General features: G+C 45.6%; 1 protein-coding gene across 1 annotated transcript; it reads left to right on the forward strand.

The window, feature by feature from the left end:
- Window positions 1-27,585, forward strand: abcc6a (ATP-binding cassette, sub-family C (CFTR/MRP), member 6a; the record flags this gene model as incomplete). Its single annotated transcript, XM_083694193.1, has 31 exons — window positions 1-42; window positions 5,937-6,113; window positions 7,006-7,131; window positions 9,534-9,671; window positions 12,412-12,534; window positions 13,724-13,785; window positions 13,999-14,130; window positions 14,715-14,924; window positions 16,205-16,382; window positions 16,737-16,898; window positions 17,193-17,285; window positions 17,816-18,019; window positions 18,295-18,441; window positions 18,678-18,765; window positions 19,604-19,673; window positions 19,763-19,889; window positions 20,082-20,258; window positions 20,443-20,610; window positions 20,870-21,053; window positions 21,273-21,354; window positions 21,551-21,671; window positions 22,028-22,235; window positions 22,382-22,692; window positions 22,955-23,154; window positions 23,539-23,665; window positions 24,041-24,142; window positions 24,416-24,562; window positions 25,044-25,202; window positions 25,505-25,671; window positions 26,759-26,953; window positions 27,477-27,585. 31 exons carry the CDS (start codon window positions 1-3, stop codon window positions 27,583-27,585), a joined length of 4,536 nt encoding a protein of 1,511 aa, XP_083550319.1.

Consider the following 27,585-nt stretch of genomic DNA (forward strand, 5'->3'; position numbering starts at 1 on the left):
ATGGATGCCTTTTGTAGACTCAGTGGTCTGGATCCTCTGTGGGTGAGTGAAGCTCTGGAACCCCGTCAAAAGCCAACAGTAGTCAAACTGTTTGATATGTTCTTCAAATTGATGTTTGCGTTTAGGAATATGATACTTTATTGAAAAAGTGTGTCTGTTCAGTTCAGATGGAGCATTTCTGTCTGGTCTTATTGACTGACTTATAGAAGCATCTATTATATATGAATATGGTCCAAAATCAAATCATTTTAAGATTGGCACTCAGGGAGGACATTCAACTACGATGGTTTATTTAAACATAATATACATACCTGTATATGTTAGCATGCCACTGTATATACAGTACTAGTGTAGCAATATGTTAGAATGCCATATAGTAGCACAGGGCTGTATTGACACTGTATTGTCCAGCACTGCTAAATCTAGCTTGGCAGAGTAGTGTGTGTACACACAGTGTGTTCCGTGCAGGATTGTCTCCCTGACTGACTTCTTGCCAGCGAGACTGACGTTATTGTCCTGGCAAAGTTCACTCTGACCTGGCACCGTGACGCATCAATCGAAAACCTGCACCGTGCAACACCGAGGGTCGAGGAGAACGTCTTTAGATGGGGGTTATATGTTCAGGTTACTCGAAAACTTTCCGGCAGTCACAACTGAGATACAGAGGGGGCACAGTTTAGTGGCATTCTCCGATGTCACCTGCGTATGTAAGTGACTATAGGCAGGCTGAGAAAGGACCCGGGGGGGGGGTGTGGGGGGGGGGGGTTAGGGGAAGTCTGAAGAGGATAAGTGCATGAGAAGCAGAGGGCAGCCTTGTAAGAATGTTAAATGTTGCTATGTAACTTGAGGATGAGGGGAAACGAAGGTTGAGCGATGCATAGTGTATTCTGTGTACTGCATTGCTTTCAGTCCACTTACGCAGATAATCCCTTGTCCTTTTGTATAGGAGTAAACCTACACATTCTATACCTGTATTATTAAAAAAAAAAAAAAGGTTGGAGCTTGGCATCGAACCATACAGAGAGGTATCAGTCAATGCCATCATCTCTCTCTCCCTCTCTTTCTCTTTCTTGCGTGCTTTCTCTCTCCCGCTCTCTCTCTCTCTCTCTGTCTCTCTCTGTAAAACGATGCTGGTGCATAGCCTTGTGTAGCATGTCGTAACAAAGTTTCCAAAATGGAACAGAATGTGCAGAAGCCAAATAAATAAATAAATAAAATAAAATAAGGGGGACAATTAGATGTATTAAGTCAGCAAGTATTGCCTGGAGATAACTCTTGGCCTACGGCAAAAGACACATGGTAATTGTTTGACAGAGTAGCCCACAGGGCTCAGGGTGCTGAGTACTCCCATGGTGCTGCTACAGTACAGCAGCTACATCTTGCTTTGCTGCCATATCAATGTGCTTCTGTCTTAACATAATTTGTCGAAGCAAACGTTACAACTCAAATGACCAGTAGCCTTCGGATAAAGTTAAAGGTTTTGCATTTTGAATAAAAGGAACTTTGGCGGACATAATCCGTCATTTAGTCAGAGAGATGTGGTGCAGAAAACACCGACTCAGCAAGTTTTGAGGGAGTGTATCGACACCATCCAATTTTCTCGCAAACCTACATCTAAATCAAAGTGCCTTGCAATTTGAGAGACAGGAAAGAGACAAAACAATGGGCCTGTCCAGACAGTGCTAATTGTGCTCTAAAAGACAACGGACTTCATCTAGTTCTCTAGCTCATCTTTGCCTTTTACTTTGTACAGGTAAACAACTATATATATATATATATATATATATATATATATATATATATATATATACTTACAGTATATGGATATATCAAATTAAATACAACTTTAAGAGTTTGTCATTGGCCACTTTTAGGCAGGATAACAGGTATTCTCATCTTTCAAGTATTGAATGATAACAAACCTGAATCAAAATGTGGCTGAGAGAGTCAGTAGCAGCGTGTCTTCTGTCCAAGTTCACATCACTACGCTTCACAGGTAAAAATAGCCACCGAGCTGCCATCCAAACCCTGGTCTGAGACACTCACCTACACACACACACGCACATAGCACGCACACACTCGCACGCGCACACACACACACACACACATGCGCGCATTCGCACTCGCACTCGCACACGCATGCAAGCGCACGCACACACACACACACGCTATCGCACACACACACACACGCACGCCCTCGCACAAACACACCCACCCACACACACACACACACACACACACACACACACACACACACACACACACACACACACACACACACACACACACACACGACTTCAGCCAGAGCAAAGAAACGCTGCGACCAATAAAGGTCTTGGAGTGTGTTTGACAAGTTACATTTCATACATAAAAGTCATAAAAAAATGTCTATTCAACCTCTGAAATTGACCACAGGAGTCAGAAGGGGCTGTGAGAAAACCTCCCACTCGCTGTTTCTGTAGCCATCTATCACCCAAAAGTGAATGTGGTCCATTTTAGCCCATATCATTTTTTTCATAAAACTGTCATACAGTAACTGAATGAATTCATGTGCTGCTGAATGAAGTGTAATAACACATTTATTAAAGTGCAGTAACCAGCCATGCCACGATGATGTTATGCCTCCATAGGGTACAGTAGACCAGTGTAGAAATCAAATTAAAGGTCCAGCATGTAGTTTTGTGTATTGCTTGCCTTGCTGGCCACATACGAAAATGTAAAAACGTGCATCTGCTACGTTTTTTAGTAGCGCCAAACATGTGCATATCCTTGTAAACAAACAAAACATGAAACAGGCACGTGAAGGCCAGTGTCCTACCCGACACAAGATTTTCATCAAGTGATTGATGGCTACCGATTTATCATGGCCATTTAGCGCTATTTTAAAAGCTAAAATCTACATGCTGGACCACTTAACACTCGTGTCACGACCTGCCACCAAGCACCACCTCTATAGGCCTCACCTGCTGTGGTTAGGGTGGTGGCAGGGCACTTGTGGCTGGGTGGGTGGGTGGGTGGGTGGGCAGGGTGGGGGCAGTCTGAGTCGGGTGGTGGTGTTGTTGTTGCGTAATGACCCAGCAGCTGCAATGAATTGTGGTCACTCTCCCTTATCCCGGTCTTGGGAGTTAGCCGGGGACGGTAGCTAGCTGTCTGGCTGTGAGTCCGCAGCGTGCCGCTCTCCAACAAGCTCCAGCCTTAAAACCACTTCCTCTTGCGACTCCACCGAGCCGTCTAGCAACGGAGGCGGCCGCGACGGCCCGCCAGCCACCCTGCCCCTCGTTAGGGTGATCAACAGGGGGAGGGGAGAGAAACGGACAACAACAGAACACTTAGAGGATGTATTTTAGTCTTTTTACGATGGACATCCTTCTCCCCACCGTTGGCCCCAGATGTACTGCAGTGATGTAGTCTCGAATTTGGCAACATTTGCCCCAACACAAAAGCAGTATAACTCATCCCTAGACTGCATTATTCTAAGGTTGGACCTCGGGTGCAGCAATGTGTTGACGTCCACGGTCCATCCTCCTGAAGGGAAAGTTTCTGAATGTACTGAAGTCAGGGTAAGAAAAATTCCAAGACTGACTCAGCTCTTTAAAAAAATTCCCTGTCCAACGAACACACACGCTTTCTGTTGACTTGGTGCGGTTTCACTCTCTACTGCCTAGATACACAAAGAGAGACGTACTGAAGGACGGTCTACACCAGGTCCAAATTTCTCTCTGGACTCAGCCCTGCTTTCTGTCCCACCAAATAATCTCTCAGTAGGCTAATACTCTGACAGTGGTATTAACTGTTAACTGATAGATCATTTTTCACTCAGAGGTGACTGTAGGCTCGGGGAGGCTGGTGGAGGTAGAAATCGGAGGACTGGTTCAGTGTAATGCATTGAATGGAATCAGCAATTGTATCAAACATGTAGATCGATTTGCTGGGTAGTTGAAGGAAAGTGAGATGGTCTTATTATGGTAGTGGATAAAGTTAGAGATGGTTTTGCTGTTGGTTGGATGGATAGAATGTTAGATAGATAGTTAGATAGGATGGGCCAGGGGTACTTCAGTGGAGTGGGTAGAGAGTTGGTTGATAGATTGGTAGAGTTGGTTGGTTAACCAGATAGTTACAAAAAGCTGAATAGTTTAAAAGGTTTAATAGGTATCAGAAAGTTTTTATCAGGGTTGATGAAGATTTTCTGGGTAATTGAAAGAAAGTGAGATAGGTTGGTTGATTGGATGGATGAATGGATAGATGAATGAGAGGATGGATAGATGAGAGAGGGGAGGTAAAGAAAGATCAAAACAATTAAGAGGTTAATCAGTATGGGTTATACTGAGTGAAGCAGTAGTGACATTCCCCCCCCCACCTAACAATGAAATGCTAAGGGCAGCTGCGATGGCTGAGTGGTTAAGGCGTTGGAACCCTGCTCACAGCACAGAGACAACAAGGTCTCTCTTTATATTCAAGATGTCAGCCCACCTCTGGAAACCAGAAAAAATGAGTTGTTGAGCTGCAATTGCAGGATGTTCGAAGTAATGGTGGAAACACAAATGTGGTTCCCAATACCTTTGGGATTTCCTTTGCAAAGCCTTTCCTGTAAGGCCATGGCCCTTTCACATTTCAAGAAGTAACTTAGAGAACTGTAAGTAACAATGAAATTCAGCAGCCAGCTGTGATGGCCAAGTGGTTAAGGTGTTCGACTGAAATTCAATGAAGTCTCCCTGTGCTGGTTCAAAGCTTGCTCACGGTGTGCAAAGGAAAAACAGGCGATGTTGCTTTCTTAAATCAAAGTGTGTTGTTACACATGTATTTGTGTAATGTAAGTTGCATCTTCGTAACATGGCTTACGTGAAATGATATTCAAAAGTCTCTATATCAGGCTTCCTCAATAAGCAAACTCTGGTCCATGTCTAGAGCTTGAAAAGATTTAGTATGTGGTGCAGAAGGTAGGACAGTACAGCTGTGATGGCTGAGTGGTTAAGCCATTGGACTTGAAATCCAGTAGGGTCTCACTGTGCAGGTTTGAACCCTGCACAGAAACAGTGTCCCTCTAGATGTTGGCCTACCTTTGGAAACTTGAAAAAAATATTTATTGAGCTGTAATTGCAAGATGGATAGATAGATAGATTTTCTGGCTAGTTGAAAGAAATTGAGATAGTCTTATTATGGTAGTGGATAAAGTTATGTCGAAGAACAATAGTTGGACTTGCTCAAGCAAGCCCACCTAATTAGCAATTCTCCTCTTCATTGCATTCACTAAATTGCGTTCAGAAATACTTGACCCCTACCCTTGAAGCCCATGAAGATTATGTCGTAGAATTTAAATAGTAGTATTTTAAAATAACATACCGTTAACCAGAGCTGTTGATTCATTCAGAGACTTTATTCACAGAGAAAGAAGCCGTTTCAGATTTGCAAAGTTGAACCCTGAGTTTTCGTCTGTCACCTGTTTTTATAGACTCTCAAACAGGTCAACGCCTTCTATTCAACGTACCTCTGTTCCTGTCTACTTACACCAATAACATTCAAGAATTACATTTCTTCATCAAGGTGGGCTCCCCCACCTGCCCTGGCGTCTCTTTGTCTACCTAAATCTTGATGAGCCTGGCTGATTTCAAAAGCCTTTTGTTCTAGCTGTTTCCAACTTTATTTATGACTTATTTACCCTAACGTTTAATTACTCTATCCTGGTTTCTGCAGCTTTAGCTCCTTTCTTTTCTTCACCTATATCAAACCTCTCAATCTGACCTTACCCCTTCCGCCTGCATTCTTCAAATATTCCAAGACCATCTGTTTTCTTGTGACCCCTTCCCCTAGGGGGAACCCTTATATGTCTTTAAATTTACCATAGTTGCACAGAAGGCTCAAAAGGCTCTCACACATTCTTACATCCATATGTTTCATGGCTCATCATTCTTATGTCCATTTGTCCTCTTTTCCTCCAGGATTGGAACCGAACGTGGTACACGGCCAACCCAGACCTGACCCAGTGCTTCCAAAACACAGTTCTGGTGTGGATCCCCTGCATCTACCTCTGGCTACTCGCCCCATTCTACGCCCTCCATCTCTACTGCCATGACCGCGGATGCATCCGCGTCTCCTGCCTCTGCACGGCCAAGATGGTGAGCCTCAATGGTTCTTGATAGTTTGGTTTAACATATGAGGTTTTTTTACCTCACAAATCCAAAATCATACAACGGAGCTAATGTTATTGTAAATAAAGGTGACAAAACATTGGATGCAAACCAATCATAAGACAGTTGCCCCTCACATGAAAAGGATTTTCTAAGCTTAACACTGCATATTAAATGCGACCTATATGACATTTTATAGCCAGTTACCCATAACTGCCTTCTGGCTACTACTGCCAAGCTAGCCGATACTCTAGCTAGCGCTGACCACAAGAGTAGGCCTATAAGACTACAGGCTAGCTAGCACCGACTGCAAGAGTAGGCCTACAAGACTACAGGATAGCCCCTAGCTAGCACCGACTGCAAGAGTAGGCCTCTGAGACTACACCAACTTGTTAACATTATACAAGCCAGGCACAGTGTCGGAGTGCAGTGACCATATATGCAATAAAAGAATACGAGAGTGTGAAAAACAAGGCACACATGTTAAGGGTTTGGGCCTGAGAGAAGGGTTTCATGCCTTAGCGATTGAGAGGGAAATGGCATGGAATCTTTAAAGGTTTAGAGGGTAATCAACAGAGCATAGAGATGTTTACAGAGGGCTTCAATGGAGACTGTTACATACAGGACATGTACTTCTCTCTGATTTTCTTGATGTGGTTAAGCTTTAGCCACAGGCTTGCACACACACAAGACTAGCAATTAGTCACAACCTTATCTCAATCTCTCTCTCCCTTTGCTGTGTGTGTGTGTGTGTGTGCGTGCGTGCGTGCGTTCGTATGTGTGTGCGTGTGCGTGTGTGTGTGTGCGTACTTGCTTGTGTGCGTGTGTGTGTGTGTGTGCGTGTGTGTGTGTGTGTGTGTGTGTTTGTGTGTGTGTTCAGGTGCTGGGCTTCCTCCTGGCCTCCTTCGGCTTTGTGGAGTTCTTCTACATCCTGCTGGAGAGGAGCCAGGAGATCCACGAGCACATGGTGTTCCTCCTCAGCCCCATCATACGCAGCTTGACCGTGGTAAATATCTACAACTACTCTGGGGAGGCTGGTGGAGGTAGAAATCGGAGGACAGGCTCATTGTAATGCATGGAACGGAATAAGGAATGTGTTTGATACCATTCCTGATTCCGTTCCATGCATTACAATGAGCCCGTCCACCGATATCTACCTCCACCAGCCTCCCTCTATAACTACTGTTATTCTCACTGGCTTTGTCTCTCTTGCTTTTTACTCTGTCTTTATCTCCATCTCTGTCATTCTGCTCTCTCACTGTCTTTATCTCAACAAATATACAGTATACTGCTGTCCTCTGTCTGAAATCATCCCCTTTAATTTCCAGTGTACTCTGAAATCAGGCTGAGATTAGTAGGGTTAAGGTTAGGGTTGGGGTTGAAAAGAGAAGCGGGAGGGGAGGGAGGGGTGCAGTATGGGTGGTACAGTCCACCTAGAATGAAGACCTGTTTACTGTTTACTCTCTGTGGGGGTGTGATGTTAGAATTATGACAGAGGTAGAGGAGCAGGGGCTGTGGGGTGAGAGGGGTTTGGGGGTGAGGGGGGTGAGGGTGGTGGTGGTGGTGGTGGTCTGGCAGGATGTAGGCCAGTAGACCTCCTGTAGCGACCCACAGACCCATAACCCCTTTACCCACAACCCCTCTCTCCCTTGGGCTGAAACAGAGCCTCCGCACAGACTCGCTCTCTCTGAATCAGACTTCCGTGTAGCCCACCTGTGGTTGCCTCAGACTCCTAAGTCAATATCAATGTCTGTTTGGGTGAAGAAGACATACTGAATCTCTTATACTAGCTATACATGTTAAAAAGGTCATTTTATTTTAAGAGCACAACTTATCACTCTGGGGAACAGATTGAAATCGAACCAGTGGAGGCTGGTGGAGGTAGAAATCAGAGGACGGACTCAATACCATTCCTCGTTCCATTCCATGGATTACAATGAGCCCGTCCTCCGATGTCTACCTCCATCAGCCTCCCCTGAATCTAGCATAGTAGGGCAGACAGTTGCCACAGTTACCAGACACTGTGATATTTACTTAGCATCGCAATATAGCTAAATAAAAGCAGATGATTTTCTGGGCAGCGCAGGGTAATAGTCACCAGTCACCACTAGCCCTGGCTTCACCACCACCCTGGGAACAGGAACAGAGTGTGCTTTGCTGTTCAAACTCAAATGTTTTTGCTCTTCAGCACCAGTCAATGTATGGGAATTTTGTTCGCAATCATCTCCCCCTTCATGGTCCTCTGCTGTCCTTCCTTGCCCATGACGGATACACACACACACACACACACACACACACACACACACACACACACACACACACACACACACACACACACACACACACACACACACACACACACACACCACACACACACACACACACACACACACACACACACACACAAATACACACCATGACGCAAAGCCCTATTTCCGCCCCTGTGCTCCAGACTTCCCATGTAATTACTAGAAAGGCTTTTAGTTTGGGCTCAGTAATGGACTTAGTTCCACCCACTGACATCCCCTCCACTCGTTCAGAGCCATGTCAGGCCTGCAGTGTGGTTAGTTGGGCAATAAGTGTAGAAAATGAACCAATAACCACACTGCATACAAGTTTATCTCTATAGTCTACCTAGCGACAGTGTGCTGTGGTGTTTTTGATTAGTAAAGAGTGAGTGGATATAATGATGAGGTTTCAGTGGCTTCAAACAGGATAGTGCCGTGGTTTAGATGGCTCATCCCAATGCAACCAGTATGGCAACTATTATGCAACTTAAAATCACCACCTTCTCCTTTTGGCGGTGAGCTGGCCCGGCAGAATGACGTCTCACTTAACCAAAACTCAGACAGTCATAATTATGGCCTCAAACACCCTGAACAGACGTGACGGTTGCTCAATGTTGATAACCTGACAGCAGTGCCCAAACACTGAACCAATCTGGTTTGTGAAATATAGTGCAATTAAGCATACGTAATGCGCAGATAGAGGGAGGGCATGTTACAATACATCTGTTGTTTTATTGGGGAAGTCAGCAGGATAGCATCTGCGTCTGTGGCCAGGGAAATCCCAATCTAACCCCATCTCCTCCTCCAAAACCAACAAAGCTAAATCCAATCTCATCCAAATGGTTCTGTTTAGGCTGTGTTTATCAGCCCTGAGACTGAAACTATTAGGAAAATGAAGACGGATTGTTGATCCGGGCGGGATTTCATTTTTATTTCTAATCTTCAAAGGCGTATTCTTTCAAAGCAGACGCTCCATTGTAATGCAACTAGTCTGACTCCTCTGACTTCTCTCTCTCTCTCTCTCTCTCTCTCTCTCTCACGTCCCTCTCCACCCCTCTCTCCCTCCCTCCCTCTCTCTCTGTCTCTCTCTCCCTCCGTCCCTATATCTCCCCCTTCCCAGGTCCTGGCCATATGCATCATCCAGTTGGAGAGGATACGGGGCTGCCGCTCCTCCGTCTTCCTCTTCCTGTTCTGGGTTCTGGCAGTGCTGTGTTCCCTGGTGCCACTCAGGGCCAAGATCCAGCTGGCCATGGAAGAGGTACAAAACCATGCCACACCATACCATACTATAGCATGCCATACCATACTATACCATACCATACCATACCATACCATACCATACCATACCATACCATACCATACTATACCATGCCATACCATGCCATACCATACCATGCCATACCATGCCATGCCATACCATACCATACCATACCATCCCATCCCATACCATACCATACCATACCATACCATGCCATGCGTTACGGTACATGTTACGACACAATATGATAAAATGCGATACGATGTGAATATGATGCCATATGATAATAATAAGACGATACGACATAACACTTCCAGGGAATATCCAGGGAATATCCAGGGAATATCCAGGGAAATTCATGCATTTCACAGCAGGGTAATAAACCCAGAGGAGGGCTAGAGAGCCAAAACGTTGGTGAGCTGAATAAATGTCACAGCAATGACAGAAGAGTGTGAAACTTTCTCACTCATTTCAGTTTTGAGTTATGCTCCGTGAGTCAGCAGCCCCTCGTCTTGGGTGTGCGTTCCTCCTCTCCTTTTTTCGACTAGGGTAAATACACAGGCACTAATCCTTACATTCCGAATTGTACGTCTGCTTAGGCTTGCACTCATTGACCCCAGCAGAATCCGAGTTGCCTGAAGGGTTGGTGTCTACCCATAGTCTAGACAAGTGACTGATAGCATTGCTCAGAAGCGATGCTATGTCTACATTTGGGTTTTTTAAATACATCCCCAAAACGTCGACCGACGTAACTCTGAGTCGGCGGATAGCCTGGCCAATTCTGGTCTGCTGTTTCCTAAACCATATGTATGCAGATTCCCACTCTCTTCCTGTGTCTTCTCTCTCCTCCAACCTCCAAACACTGCAATCATTGTCCTATATATCCAGGCCTACGTTCTATAAAAACACACACAGCCAAAGGAAGTTGCATTTGCATTTCTATAAACACACACACGCACGCACGCACATGCACACGCACACACACAGACACACACAGACAAAGACGCACACTCACACACACAGACACACACAGCCACTCACACACACACACACACACACACACACACACACACATCCATATTTCTAGTTTTATCGCACCCAGTGTGACATAACTGCGCTGCGTTAGGCGAGGGTAATGATGGCCCTGGGAAAAAGGATGGTGAGGCGAGGCAACCCAGGGTCAGACCCGAGGCTCGTCAGCACAGCCTTTATGAGCCTGAGAAGACAGCTAGCTGCTAGTAAACACACAGACTGGGACACAGTAAACACACAGACTGAGACACAACCACACCGATACACACTGGGACACAAATACACAACCACATACACACGTGTACATACACACATACACAACCACATACACACGTGTACATACACACATACACAACCACATACACACGTACATACACACATGCACAAGGTATACTCCACCAGTAGTAACAATTTGGACAGTTTGGACAATCACAGAGAGGGTCTTACCATCTTTATTAGACATTAGATACACTGGATAGACAGGAGAACATAATACACTTGCTACATACAGCATCTCAACCTAGAGTCTCTCAATGAAGTTCATAAGACACATTTCCAAGTAAATATAAATGTTTTGAGAAGGCAGAAAACAAGAGGCTTCGGTAGCTACGCTGAGGGCAGAGTTAAGAGAGTTCATGTTTGCAGACCCGACCAATTCCCTCTGCCCAGTCTCAGCCTGACCTATATTTACCACCCACTCAGCCCAGCTCAGCCCATTCTCAACCTGTTTTGCTGTGCGGCCGGAACCAGCCTCCCCGCCATATCTCCTCTGTGGGCACAACATCACTCCAGGGAAATGCTTTTACCACTGTTTGCTGTAGCTCACCACTTTCACACACTCACACACTGCCCTACCCGCTACACACTAGCTAGCACACAAAGAGAACTGGTAAACAGAAAGGTCTGCCAGAAAAGGCTTGCCCCCTCTTGTATGTCAAGAATAACATGTGAACACCACATTTCGCATATGTTGTCGAGTGGTTAATATCTGTGTTTTGGCTGCCAGAGTGAGGGCGCTGGTTTCTTGAACCACAATCTCTTCTATTTACAGATACAGGCCTGGTGGCGTGACGGGTTTTTATACTATGGTTTCATTTATATAAAGCAAGCATTAAAGCTGTTAAAGATTTGGCTGCACAGTTCAAAATAAGCTTTATTGAGTCTGCGATCTTGGCATATAACCATATCCGGTGGTATATACAGTAATATGCCTTATGTGTGGAAGTTAAGGAATTGTTAGTTGCTTATCAGGCTTGAGCTTGAATGTTGCGAAACACACACACACACACACACACACACACAGACACACACACACACACACACACACACACAAAAACATTGGTTCCTGTGCCACATAAAGTACAATCATGAATTTAATGATTGTTTATATGATTGGATAAAATAAAACTGATTTAGCTTTCAATTAAAACACACACTTTGTGATGTAAGAACGATGTTGTTTTTCTGTGGTGCGGGTATGTACAGTATTCTGCAGTGCCAATTCCATGGACACGGGCAGGTCCTACTAAGTAAATCATTCATGTTTGCACACCAATTCAACATATAAGGGAGATAACAATGACAAAGCTGATTTTCCTTCACCTTACTGTGTATGTTCTCTCCGACAGGGCGTCTCCAGTGATATTGTGTCAATCTCCTTACTGTATATCTATATATCTACTTATACTGTATTTGTTCTCTCTGACAGGGCATCTCCAGTGATATCGTGCGGTACTTGGCCTTTTTCTCCTACTTCACTCTACAGCTGGCCCAGCTCTTCCTCTGCTGTTTCGCCGACCAACCGCCTTTAGGAAAGACTGTCCTCATCAAGGTAGGCATGCAGACATGGGTTAGCGCCCGCTGCCCACTTCCGTCAATACGCTCCCTCCTTCCAAAATTGCAAAAAGAATGCCCGGGCAGCCATCTTGTGGTTTTGAACTTTTGTTGTCAACACACTCGCCCTTTTGGAGGAAGCTGGGTGAATCACTTCCTTCCTCACTGCCCACTCTCACTCTTGTTTCCTATGAGGAGAGTGTGAATGAATGTGTGTGGTGTGTGTGTGTGTGTATGTGTGTGTGTGTGTGGTCTCCGTCCCCGTCCATTCCATGCAGACGACTCACACCACTGTTGGATAACATGACCCGTGCCTCGACCGCTACACCAACGCAGTTCCGCAACACAGTACACATTACCAATGTATCCTCTCACTGACCAATCAAATAATATGAACCTGGCAACGACCGACCAACCAAAAAACATACATTCTGTGACAAACGTGTGAATCAAGTAATGTGGTACAGTGAGGCCTAGTGAGCCAATGTGACGCAAGATTTTCAGAGAAAAAGAAAAAGAAACTCAAACTCAAAAAGCCCCTAATGTCTCTCAGCATCTGCCCGGCGGTGATCGAGGTTGAGAAGCCACAGTGTGCTGGAGGAGCCACACCCATGGGCCCCTCCCTGTCCTCTCCCCACGTCTTGGTCAGAGTTACTCACTCACAACAGAGGGATGGAGGGAGGGAGGGAGGGGGGAAGGGATGGATGGAGAGGAAGAGAGAGACCTCCGGTGAGGGGGCGGTATAGGGAAGAGGGATGGTGCAAGTTCTGGCTTGGGCACAAAAAAACTGGTGTGTGTGTGTGTGTGTGTGTGTGTGTGTGTGTGTGTGTGTGTGTGTGTGTGTGTGTGTGTGTGTGTAAGATTGTGTGCGCGTTCAGCATGCCACAGTGACGAGACATTTCCACCCAACACAACATCTCCTCCCCACCCTGCCCTAACACTAACCTCTGTTTATGTTTTTCTCTGGGAGTCCAGTCTCCAGCTAGTAACACAAGTCTCCTCAAAGTAGCCTACCACCACACTGAACCATAGCCTCATTAACATCCGGTAAACAGAGTCTCCACAAGTACATCATTCAACCATCAAAGATGGCCTCTATGGAGTCCTATGTTTTCGAAAACCTTTAAACATTAACAGATTTACTTGGTGGTAACATTCTAGTGACTGTGGCTTTTAATCTGTTTCAGAACCCATGTCCAGTCAAGGATGCCTCTTTCCTTTCAAAGATACTCTTCTGGTGGTTCACTGGGTGAGATGGTTTTACCAATCTTTCAATCAGTGGAAGCTGCTGGAGGTAGAAATCGGAGGACGGGCTCATTGTAATGCATGAGTCCGTCCTCCGATTTCTGCTTCCACCAGCCTCCCCTGCTTTCATCTTAGTGTTGTATAAAACTGACTGAGAAGATCTTCCATGCATAACATACAATGTGTGTGTTTGTGTGTGACTGTATCATCTCCTCAGGCTTGTTGTCAAGGGCTACCGAACACCTCTCGAAGCTGAAGACTTGTGGTCTCTGAGGGAGGAGGACACATCAGACAAGATCATCTCTGACCTGGAGCAAAGGTGGACAACAGAATGCGGCAAACTCCAACAGTGAGAAACACTCCTAATTCTCAACTCTTTTGCCTTAGCTACTACCATCTAGCTTATAGACGAAAAAAGCCTCGAAATCCAATGTCTATTATATGGCGCTGTGGTCAAACTTCAATAGAGTGTTTGTCTTGAAGATGAAGGTCTCTCGAGGCACTTGCGTAGTTGCAATCATGGTAATCGAAATGCGAGCTGTTTCATCAGGGACGTTCTGGCTGAAAATAGGTCAAACGAAATCCCCTGAGGACGTACCACAATGTTAAGACGAGAGCCCTGTGTCATTTTCAACGCTTGTTAACACTTGCATCCACGCTTTGAAGATCCATCGTTAAGGCCCATAACCTTACGTTAAGTGCTCTTCTACGCGTCTGGATAATGATTTTTACGGCAGCCAAAAAAAAAAAAAACTCCCGCCGCATTTTTCTGTGCATCAGTGATGCATTAACTTAACAACAATGGCTTTCTTCTTCCTATTGTCTGTTTCACATTAAAAACTTGAAAGGCGCCGGCCAGCCGGCACAATGTCGGGCCATCCATCCCTGACGCAAATGCCCCGTCTGTTGTGTTGTTTTCACCCCCTCTGGCAGGCAGGAGAAGGCCCTGGCATCGGGCGTGGCGCTGGGCTCCAGACTACCCTGCGACCAGGCCCAGCTCCTCAGGAAGCTGCAAAAGGAACAGAGCTCCGGGTTCTGTCTGCTGAGGACGCTGGCCCACAAGTTCGGCCCTTATTTCCTAACCGGAACACTGTGCATTATGGTCCATGACGCCTTCATGTTCGCCATCCCTCAGGTGCTAAGGTAAGAGGAGCTTACTAAGAGTTTCCGGAACATTCTCACTGTCATCGTTTCCATCAAAAAGTCATGCGAACTTAAACACAAGTCCGCAACCCAAAAACTGTGCCACACTTGACCCAGAAAGCCAAGTTTTCAAATCAGACAGCCATTATCGACAGCCCTGACATCCAAACAAAAACAAAAACAAAAACTCCGGCAACCTAGAAACTGAGCCACAGCTGACCTCTGACCCCTGCCACACCACCAGTCAGTCAGACGGACAGGAATCTTGTTGTTGTTGCACAACCATGGCTTGATGGAAGTGTTAATTACGGTCATGGCCTGTGAGCAAGAGAGAGAGGGAAAAGAAGACCACAGCTCTCTGCCCAGGCATGGAGGACACTACAGGAGGGAAGGCGAGAGAAAAGGAGGGAGGGAGGGAGGGAGAGAAGAAGCGAGGCTCTAAATGGTAGAAATGCTGAGGTCGCGCTGGTGGACCACAATAAGGGAGCCGCTGGCCAAGAGTGAGGGCAGACCCAGCCACAAGAGCAGCAGTCTTATGCAATCCGAGCTGCTTTGTGTGTGGACCAGCAGGGCATGCGGCTACACAGCAACGCTCATTGACTAAGGCGGCAATGCTCATTGACTACGGCAACCCGGTTGAACGTACGGTATAAATGCGGGAAGATTGTAAACTTGACCATGCACAAAAGTTGACACAGAGAACAATAACTTGTCAGTGTTTTACTGCGTGTCTCCATAAAACACAATGGATGGAATTGGCGTACTGTTGTGGTGCATTTGAATGTAGCGTACTGTAGCCTCGTGTGTTACACTGTGAATGTGTCTCTGTGAAAGTTGGTACACAGAGAGTAACATACTCTGCACAGTGCTGTACTTCCCAGTGTTTATTGAACAGACCATCGGGTTTCCATAGCATAGGTTTTACAGAGAGGTCTATGATACACAAAAGGGCCTTTACACACCACAGGGCCGACCTGACCCATACTGTGCTGGCTCTGATGTTTTCCTTTCACAAGTAAGTTAGAGCACTTGTTATAGCTGCGTAACCAGGCCAGCCCAGTACAGCTCAGCTTAGCTCTGCTCGGTTTGGCCCTGCAGTGTGAATTAGAGTCGAGTGTCTCCAGGAAGTTCCCTACACCAAATTGTAGGTCCTCATCAGGTCTCAATAGCAAAGAGTAAACAAAGAGGTCTTAAAAATATGATACACATCGTGACTCCACGAAGTTCTCTATCGCTACACCTCTCCTCACCCCTTTTACCTCCCCCATTCTCCCCCACAGTCTCCTGCTGGGCTTCATGAGGGACGAAGATGCCCCCTTGTGGAAGGGCTACTTCTACGCCATCCTGATGTTCCTGCTGTCCTGCCTCCAGTCCCTATTCAACCACCAGTACATGTACACCTGCTTCACCGTGGGCATGAGGGTGAAGACAGCCGTGATGGGCCTGGTCTACAGAAAGGTACAGATGTAGTTGGGACCGCAGGTGTGTGTGTGTGTGTGTGTGTGTGTGTGTGTGTGTGTGTGTGTGTGTGTGTGTGTGTGTGTGTGTATGTGTGTGTGTGTGTGGAAACTGTTCAACGCGGAACCCTAGCTAGAGTTTAGGGCAGAATGCTAACTTGAAACATTGTTGTTACTACAGTTATTACAGCGTTATTACATGGTTATAGGGACAACATGGTGTAAAGTGTTACCCGGACAAGGGGCAAGATATAACACCAGATGATACCATTAACACCAGATGTCACAGTTACGTAACACTTATATTTAGTTTCTGACACTTAAACTAAAGATTCTGCTCTGTTTCTGTCTCTAGTCCCTAGTGATAAACAGCGCTTCCAGAAGAACCTGCACGGTCGGGGAGATCGTCAACCTGGTCTCAGCTGACACTCAGAAGCTCATGGACTTTGTGGTGTACTTCAACGCAGTGTGGCTCGCTCCCATTGAGATAGCCCTCTGTCTCTACTTCCTTTGGCAGGTAAGGCACAAAATGGCTGCTGTCTTTTGTTGGCACTCATTCACGACAAACATTAAGATCCCTTCTTCCTCTGGCCGGTATGGTACAAAATGGCTGCTGTGTTTGTTGGCACAATGTTTCTTATCCCACATGTGTAACAACCACATACTGCTTCCATGCTGGAATTACCTTATCACTATATAACAACATGTCAATACAGTGTAATTCGTGTGTTATTACAGTATAGGGACAACTTAAGGTTGTTACCAAAACACTTCTTAGATTATGATGACTTACAGTATATAACATTTTCAGCACCTTGGTCCATCTGCGCTTGCTGGCATCGCCACGGTCATCCTCATCTTCCCACTCAACGGATTCATCGCCAAGAAAAGGAGTAAACTGCAGGTAGGCTATTGGTCAAGAGATTCCTCTGCACTCTGGCCCCCAGGGCAGCGGGAGCATCAGAGAGTCATCTGGGCTGTTTGGTCAAGGATTCCACAGCTGGTTTAGATAGTGAATGAATGAGAGAAAGCTGCATGGTCTCTCTCTCTCTCTCTCTCTCTCTCTCTCTCTCTCTCTCTCACGTGATGTCCTCTTTTGATGTCTCTACCACTCTCCGCCATGTTACACTTATGAAAAACAACCACAGGAAAACCGGGGCTATAAAAGCTATATTTTTCATTTCTTTTTGGGGAAAAACAACAGACGTTTGGCAATAATGCCAATTTAATCGAACTTACAGTCGAGAATGTGGCGCACTGACCGCTTCTTTCCTGGCTCTTTGTTGTTTCTTTGTTGTAAAACTGCTAAGTGTTAAATGCTGTGACCAGTACTGTAACACTGTCAATGTGATTGTAATTAAATTAAAGTGTCATTCTTGTTGTGTAAGTGCAACTACTCGAAAAAAAATCGCTAAATCCATGTCTTTGAACCAGGAGGTACAGATGAAGTTCACAGACAGGCGGATCAAACTGATGAACGAGATCCTGAATGGGATCAAGATCCTGAAGTTCTACGCCTGGGAGAAGGCCTTCCTGGAACAGGTCCTTGGCTACAGGGAGAAGGAGCTGAAGGCCCTGAAGAAGTCCCAGATCCTTTACTCAATCTCCATCGCATCCTTCAACTCCTCCACTTTCGTGGTACGTCAGCAACTGAAATTGACGTATTGGTGGGGAGGCTGGTGGAGGTAGGAGGACGGGCTCATTGTAATGCATGGAATGGAATGAGGAATGGCATGAAACTTGTGCGTTTGATACCATTCCTCATTCTATTCCATGCATTACAATGAGCACGATTTCTGCCTCCCCTGAGGCCTACATATCGCAGCCACTGTCTACAGTATGTAGGCCTACTATGTTTCCCAATACAGTTCCCTAATATATAACCTTTTTTATCCTACGTATTCCTCCCCCAGATTGCCTTTGCCATGTTTGGGGTCTACGTGATGATTGATGAAAAGAATGTCTTGGACGCACAGAAGGTCTTTGTATCCATGGCTCTCATCAACATTCTGAAGACCCCCCTCAGCCAGCTTCCCTTTGCAATGAGCACAACCATGCAGGTGAGATACAATGTCCACAGTTTTGATGGGCAAGGCCAGGAGTTTTTCCTGACCACATGACTTGACCAGAGAAATACTCCAGACCCTTGTTATGGGCTAAGCCTGTAGTTTTTCCTAGCAAGGTCCACATGGTCAGGAAAAACTCTTGGCCCTATTCATGAGACCTATCCAATGAAGAATACCCCTGTTTTGAGCTGATTCATAAATAACAACGTTCTCTCATCTCTATGTTCCAGGCTATTGTTTCCCTGAAACGCCTTGGAAAATACCTGTGCTCAGAGGAGCTGAAAGTACAAGACGTGATCAAAGCTCCTTTCAGTACAGGTGAGAATCTCTACCTCCACCAAGGGAGACTGGTGGAGGTAGAAATCGGAGGACTTGGTCATTGTAATGCATGGAATGGAATGAGGAATGGTATCAAACACACGTGTTAATACCAGTCCTCAGTTTGATACCATTCCATGCATTACAATGAGCCCGTCCTCCGATTTCTACCTCCACCAGCCTCCCCTGACCTACATGTAACCTTATTGGTATCTTGCACCAGCCTCTGCTACCAGCCTCTGCTACCAGCCTCTGCTACCAGCCTCTGCTACCAGCCTCTGCTCAGTCAGTAACCTGTACACGCACACACATTGAAGCTGTGGACTGTCATAATAACCGATGCAAACAAACTCTGAAGATTTGTTGTTCACATCCACGGAATCCCATAACCTCATTTTGGGGTAACGTGTGTGTTGTCACTTCCTGGGAGTGAGGCTGCCTGGGAGACGCAGTAATTATAGGATGTTCCCGTCCAGCGGTCAAATGGAAATCACAGCTCGGAGTCAGACATATGATTCAGGGGGAATAAAGGCTCTGTCGTCGTCTGTAATCTGTCAACACTTCCGAAGACAGCTTGTGAAAACACACAACGCTGTAATTTTGAGGATTAAGCTAATTAGATCTCTTGTAATTATGTACAGTCTGCAATTTGACGTGTCACTGGGAAGGAAATATTATTTTGAAAGTCTGCACAAGTGCATAAAGTAAAGTGTGCCTACTATACAGACAGGAAACAGTGGAGACTTTGTTCAACTCCCTCTCTCTCTTTCTTCCTCTCTCTTCTCCCTCTGTTTCTCTCTCTCTCTCTCCTCCCTCTCTTTTTCTCTCTCTCTCTAAGATGGGGAAGGCGTGGTGATAGACAATGGAACTTTCAGTTGGTCTAGAGAGGGCCCTCCATGTCTCAAAAGGTAACACACAGTCTTCTAATTATACACTTATAACATTTAATGCACTTAAGGAGTTGCTGAGGCTCAAAATCTCCCTTCTTTGTTAACAGGATCAATGTGCGCGTACCACAGGGCTCATTAGTGGCTGTGGTGGGGCACGTAGGCAGTGGGAAGTCCTCACTACTGTCTGCTATGCTCGGAGAGACTGAGAAGAGGAGTGGCAGTGTTTCTGTGAAGGTACAGAATTTTTTTCAGGGGAGGCTGGTGGAGGGAGAAATCGGAGGACGGGCTCATTGTCCCTCCTCTGGTCTGAGGGAATACTTTGAATTTGATGCTGATATTAATACTGATCTCGATCCAATACATTTGAGTCATAGAATTTCAATTGAAGTCAATGCTGATGTCTCTCTTTATTTCTCACCTCCACAGGGCTCCGTGGCCTACGTCCCCCAGCAAGCCTGGATCCAGAACGCCACTGTCCATGACAACATCATGTTTGGCCGTGACAAGCTAAAGACCTGGTACCAGCGCGTGTTGGAGGCCTGTGCCCTCCTGCCTGACCTGGATATCCTACCCGCTGGAGACGCCACAGAGATTGGGGAGAAGGTGTGATCTCATACTGCTCTGATATGGAATAGAACCAGACCAACCAAATTTGCCTTCTAGTTCTAGAACTCAGACTTGTTTTTCATTAATAAAAAAAAAAAAGTATGATTCTAGAATCTTGGAATAACATTTTAAATTCTAAAGTTCTGGAATCATCTTTTCTTCTTGTTCTCCTGGCATGCAGGGTCTGAACCTGTCGGGAGGGCAGAAGCAGAGGGTGAGCCTGGCCCGGGCCGTCTACAGGAAGGCTGACATCTACCTCATGGATGACCCACTGTCTGCTGTGGACGCCCATGTGGGGCAACACATCTTTGACAAAGTCATTGGGCCAAAGGGCGTGCTTAGAGACAAGGTAACAATACTAGTAAACACTGAAAACAAAAACAAAATATAAATATGACCCCTAGATATGACCTATATGTGTCAATGGCGCTCTCTCCACAAACAATGCTTAATCCAAGCTCAGAAGTGAAAACACACTCTTAGTAAGTTCCCCCTGTGGCTTCCACATGGCAACCACTATTTTGCTGATTCTTAAACATCTATAGTACATTTGCGTTCATTTTCACTGATCCTCCATTTTGGCTAATCCCTTGTGGTTCTGCCTGCAGACCCGTGTCCTCGTGACCCATGGGATGAGCTTCCTGCCGCAGGCGGACCTCATCCTGGTTCTGGTGGACGGGGAGATCACGGAGAGCGGATCCTACCAGGAGCTGCTGAGCCGCCACGGAGCCTTCGCAGAATTCATCCACACCTTCGCCAGCACGGAGCGCAAAGAGATCTCCACGCAGAGAGGTAGGGATACCAGCCTATGCCATGAACATCAAAGGGAGCTGTTATTGGTAATACATTTGTTATTATATATGTAATGTGTTATTACAATGTAATAAGAACACTCAGATCGGTATAGTGAAGAGCTTTCACTGACTATGAATGTGTTATTATATGTGTTATTACAAAGTAATAAGGATAAGTATAGTGAACAGCTACATGAACAATGTGTCTGTGATTCAGGTTCCAGGAAGTCCACCGCAAGGCTCAGTGTGACTGACTTCATGCCCTTCTCCAGAGACCTGTCCCAGGAGCAGCTCATTGGGTAAGTGACTCACTCACTGTACTATACTATAAGTCTCTTTGGATAAAAGCGTTATATATTATATACACGTGGCACTTTCCCCCATGACAGGTTAACTCATTGATATACCAAAAGGTCCATTCGTAAAACCTGAGGCATGCATCCATCTTTAACAAATATGAGCCATTTTGACCCTTGACCTCTCGGTGTTCCCCAGGGGTGACACCAACAGCACCAACCTGCAGGGGATGGAGCCCATGTCTGAGACGGACCAGGAGCTGGAGCTGGAGCTGGACCTGGGGAAGCTCACTGAGGTGGACAAGGCCCGCACTGGGAGGGTGAGTCAAGAACCGACAGTTAACTACTGAAAAAACAGTTAACTACTAGAACATATTTCTCAAAAATGTCAAATAAAATATAAAAGAACATTAAAAAAGTAAAAATACAATGGGAGGGTTTTATTATTATAGTTTTTTCACTGTTTATTTAAGCATTTGATTATAAACAGGGATGGATGTGGTAGATATTGTCTGTGTTGTGTTTACTGTTTTTAACATGTAAAACCAAAGCAAATTCCTGGCGACCATTGTTTGTTTGCCAATAAAGTTTTCTTATTCAGATTCTGATCAAATAAAAAAATAAATAAAAAAATGACTGACTGACTGACTGTTGAACCGACTGTTTTCTGTCCCAGGTGAGACTGGAGATGTACATGGAGTACTTCAAGACCATCGGCCTGGCCTTCATCATCCCCATCGTCTTCCTCTACTTCTTCCAGCAAGGTGCGTCGCTGGCCTATAACTACTGGCTCAGTGTGTGGGCAGACGAGCCCATCGTCAACGGCACCCAGATGAACACAGACATGAAGCTGGGCGTCTACGGCGCACTGGGCTTCGCACAAGGTCAGTGGTCGTGACATCTTAGGGCCTCGTGTTTTTCCTGGTCAGGTCACATGGTCAGGAAAAACTCCTGGCCTCGCTAATGAGAGGAATCCTATACCGGTAGCTTCAAATGGTAGCCTAACAGCAGCTGTTCCTGTGTTTTTCAGGAATAGCTATCTTCGGGACCACGGTGGCCATCTCGGTGGGCGGCATCATCGCCTCTCGACACCTCCATGTGGACCTGCTGAACAACGTGCTGCACTCGCCCATGTCCTTCTTCGAGTGCACCCCCAGCGGCAACCTTCTCAACCGCTTTGCCAAAGAGATCGACGCCATCGACTGCATGATCCCCGACGGCCTCAAGATGATGATGGGCTACCTCTTCAAGCTGATGGAAGTCTCTATCATCGTGCTGATCGCCATGCCCTTCGCTGCCGTCATCATCCTGCCCCTCGTCTTTCTCTACGCCTTCGTTCAGGTACTGTACACTGGTACTGTACTGTAGAAAATAATAGGTTTTAGACTGCAAAACCAAACTTGCTGATCTTGACGTCTTGGGTTTTGCACGGTGTTGTATTCTACCTGCTGACATGGTGTTATGGGAATCCACAAGGAATTCTACGCCCCCCCCCCCCTAACCCTAACCCTAACCCCCCCCCCCCCCACACACACACACACACACACACTTGGTACTTTTTGTCCATTAAAACCCAGTGTTTTACTTTTCCGCTGGATTACAGAGTTTCTATGTGGCCACATCCTGTCAGCTGCGGAGGCTGGAGTCAGTGAGTCGTTCGCCCATCTACACCCACTTCAACGAGACGGTGCAGGGCGCCAGCGTCATACGGGCCTTCGGGGAGCAGTCACGGTTCGTCCTGCAGGCCAACAAGAGGGTTGACTTCAACCAGACCTCCTACTTCCCTCGTTTTGTGGCCACCAGGTGAGATTTGATATGTTTGAATGTGGTCCATGATTAAGGCATAGACAGGGAAGCACCATACTCAGACCCCATGTGATCTATCTGGGGCTGGTAGAAGCAGAAATCGTAGGACGGCCTCATTGTAATGCATGGAATGGAATGAGTAATGACCCTGTCCTCTGATAACTGCCTTCACCAGCCTCCACTGGTTTTTATGGTCCTTTACTTTGTTCACATGTTGTTGTGATTATGTAAGGTGACATTGGAAGTTGCGAATGTAATGACTTAAAATGTCTGCCTACTGACTTTAATAACCTCTTGAAAAATAGACAGTGACATAGCATGTCCGTGGTAAATAAATCTTAAATAAACAAAAACCTGTCCTTCCTCTTCTGATATCCACAGGTGGTTGGCTGTTAACCTTGAGTTTGTGGGTAACGGTGTGGTCTTGGCCGCAGCCATCCTCTCTGTTATTGGGAAAGATACCCTGAGCCCTGGCATAGTTGGGTTGGCGGTCTCACACTCCCTCCAGGTAAGATCTTAACGAACATCTAATAATCTTGGTTTTTGTCATCCATCAAATTAATTGCAGAGAATGCAAGAATGTCGGTGCGTCAGGAGTTTGTTAGATCAAGACATCGCGCCAAAACATGCACACCCTACCCTTTGCTGTAGTCATAAGCGATAACATGTCGGGCAAGAAAGCATTGTGATTATATGTGCCCTCTGGCTTCAATCAGGCACACCCACTACAGGCAACCCCTTTGCTTGGATCATAATATAGTCGGGCAATTAGTGGTTCACCCAACTGAAATGAAAGTAAAGGAATAGCTGTGTGTTGCACAACCCTCACCACACGCAAGAGAACTGTTTTGATTAGAACCTCTCGCTATGTTGTGTTTTGCAGGTGACTGGAATCCTGAGCTGGATTGTGAGGTCTTGGACGGACGTAGAGAACAACATTGTCTCTGTGGAGAGGGTGAAGGAGTACTCTGATACGGATAAAGAGGTGAGCTAACAATGGTGGGAGAGTAACACGTGGGGAGGCTGGTGGAGGTAGAAATCGCAGGACGGGCTCATTGTAATGCATGGAATGGAATAGGGAATGGGTGTGTTTGATGATAACATTCCTCATGATTTATCTGATAACATACTATATAACCCCATATGGGATGGGCCACACTGGTGGCATGACACAAAAAATATTATTATTCATTCATTGATTCATTCATATAGGACCTTCTAATCTAACATGTCCTCTCCTCACCCCTGTCCCCCTCAGGCTGCCTGGAACGTGGAGAGCAGCTCCCTGCCCCTGGCCTGGCCCCAGACTGGCACTATAGAGTTCCATGAGTACGGCCTGCAGTACCGCAAGGGCCTGGACTGGGCTCTGAAGGGCATCTCCCTGCGCATCCAGGAGAGAGAGAAGGTAAGGGGTCGTCTTTTTCTGCAGTTATGTCATAATTAGGGCAAGGAGTTTTCCCCGGGACATGTGACCTAACCAGGAAAAACTTGTACAGTAGTTGTAGCCCACAACTAAGGCCTGGAGTTTTCCCCTGGTCAGATAAGGAAATGATGATACATGATACCAGTGGAGGCTGGTGGAGGTAGAAAGCTGAGGATCATTGTAATGCATGGAATCCTGATTCTATTCCATGCATTTTCTATTCCACGATTTCTACCTCCACTAGCCTCCACTGCTGTAGGAGTTAAGTTGTCTGGAAAGTGTAGTGGGAGAGGAATTTTGTTGCTACCTCGCTCTCCTGATGAAGGCTCCATCCTGGAACTTATGATTTTAGCAACAGTTCCATTGTCCTCCAAGAGTTGCTGAATGTCCTCTTCACCTGAAGTTGTCTGGAAAGGAAATATTCTAACCCTAACCTTATTCATATGGATATGGTCTGTCTTAGGTTGGCATTGTGGGTCGGACCGGAGCTGGGAAGTCCTCACTGGCACTCGGGATCTTCCGGATCTTGGAGGCTGCCAAGGGAGAGATCTACATCGATGGAGTAAACATCGCAGAGATTGGACTCCACGACCTCCGATCCCGCATCACCATAATCCCACAGGTACTAGCGACAGTAAAAGTAATCTTATTATTATTATAAATATTGCATATCAGGGGACGCTGGTGGAGGCAGAAATCGTTACCATTCCTCATTCCATTCCATGCATTACAATGAGCCCGTTCTCCAATTTCTACCTCCACCAGCCTCCCCTGTTGCATTTTGAGTTTGACATAAATAACAAATTTCACCTCCTGCATGTTATGAAAGAAATGTGGGTTGAACAATGTTACACAATGGCAGCTGTGATTCAGCGCTCAGTCTAACAGAGGTTTGAATGCTGACTGTTCCTCTACCTCTACCAGGACCCTGTGCTGTTCTCCGGTTCTCTACGTATGAACCTTGACCCCTTTGACGCGTACACAGAGGAGGAGGTGTGGAACTCTCTGGAACTCGCCCATCTCAAGAACTTTGTGTCCAACTTGCCTGAGAAACTCAACCACGAGTGCTCAGAAGGAGGGGAGAACCTCAGGTATGGAAAAACACTGAATCTGTATTAAGCAACCAGAGGAGGCTGGTGGAGGTAGAAATCAGAGGACGGGCTCATTGTATGGAATGCATGGAATGGAATAAGGAATCGTATCAAACATGTGTGTTTGATAATGAACCATTCCTCATTCCGTTTGATACCATTCCGCATTCCGTTCCATGCATTACACCGTTCCATGCATTACAATGATCTTCTGATTTCTCCCTCCAACCAATGTTTGTCATGACAACAACAGTAACAGGAGTTGGCTAATACTGTAGCAGAAACAGTCTGGGGCGACTTAGCAATACAAATACACTGTATTACACTATCAACATTTTACCAAACATCAACAACATTTAATATCTTAACAATGCATCTTCATGGTACAGTAGGCTCCTGGTTCTCTTATCTGTCTCCTCCTACATTCTGTTCCCACGTTACCAGTGAAACCTGATCCAGCCTAAATGTTCAACACATGTTAATTTATAGAATTTATTAGTTTATCATTAATTATAATTTAATTTAGTAATTTTCTACAGATACATTCTTCTGAAACACTTTACACTTTACAGCCCTGTTTATGCTGTATTTACTAAGAAACAATTTGGTAAATCTGTGGTAAAAGCCCTCACTCTTTGGAACATTCTCCCAAACCACATTATAGAATCCAGCCACTCTCCTCCTTCAAACGATCCCTCAAAACCTCCCTTTTTAAACTTGCTTTTAATCTTTAACTATTTCTATTGCTGTTTTTACCGACTATTTTTGTTTTATTTTTTTATGTATCTATTCTTGTTCTCTCCATGGAATGTAGAGTACTGACAAAAGCTGTATACAAAATAAATGCATTATTATTACTTTCTGGTACTTTCCTCATTTCATCAGCACCATTGGTAACTACCTGGCACTGTATGGCTGTATAGTGGTGCTCAATGAATCTAAAAGAACCAGCAAGCATAATAATGCTTTACCTAGTACATTCAAACTAAGTACCTGTTTAATACCTGGCTGTAAAATAAAGGGATACCATTCTTCCTTTATTTACAGCCTAGTTCTTCAACATGTGTTCATTTGTGTCCCTCTACAGTCTGGGTCAGCGCCAGCTGGTGTGCCTGGCTCGTGCCCTGCTGAGGAAGACCAAGATTCTGGTTCTGGATGAGGCCACAGCTGCTGTGGACCTGGAGACAGACACCCTGATCCAGTCCACCATCCGCAGCCAGTTTGAGGACTGTACCGTGCTCACCATCGCCCACCGACTCAACACCATCATGGACTACACCAGGTCAGTCTCAACCAATAAATCTAATCAAATTTGTTGATCAAAGTTTATTTGTCATGTGCCTACCTCCCAATAGTGCAGTGAAATATAAGGATAGGAATAAAATAAAAATACAATATAAATACAATAAACAATATACTATAAAGTAAAAACAATCAAACTAAAACAATATAGAATGCATAATACAATACAATAATACAGAATACAACAAGTCCCAATAGCTGTCTCATAATCAAAAGCTCAGAGTGAATAGCAGTCAATCAATCAATCAATTAATCAATATCTGTATTGTCCCTTTAGGGGCAATAAACTGGTAGTAGTATTTGTCGTGCAGTCAGGGTAAAATACGACAATGAAACAACAACAATGACAAGCAGTGTAGCCTTCATGAAACGGATGTTATTATAATGACATTTTGAAGTCTGATACTCTTTCGAGACATCGTCATCACAACAGTTGCTTGTGTGTGAAGTTGAAACCTCAACAGAATCTGACCTGTGTTGTTGTTCTTCCCCTCCATGCACAGAGTGATCGTCATGGATAAAGGCCACATCTCGGAGATGGACACCCCCGCGAACCTCATCTCACAGAGAGGCCAGTTCTACGGCATGTGTCGGGAGGCTGGGTTGGTCTAA

Source organism: Argentina silus, assembly GCF_951799395.1.
Source record: "Argentina silus genome assembly, chromosome: 22".
In the NCBI taxonomy this organism is placed as follows: domain Eukaryota; kingdom Metazoa; phylum Chordata; class Actinopteri; order Argentiniformes; family Argentinidae; genus Argentina; species Argentina silus.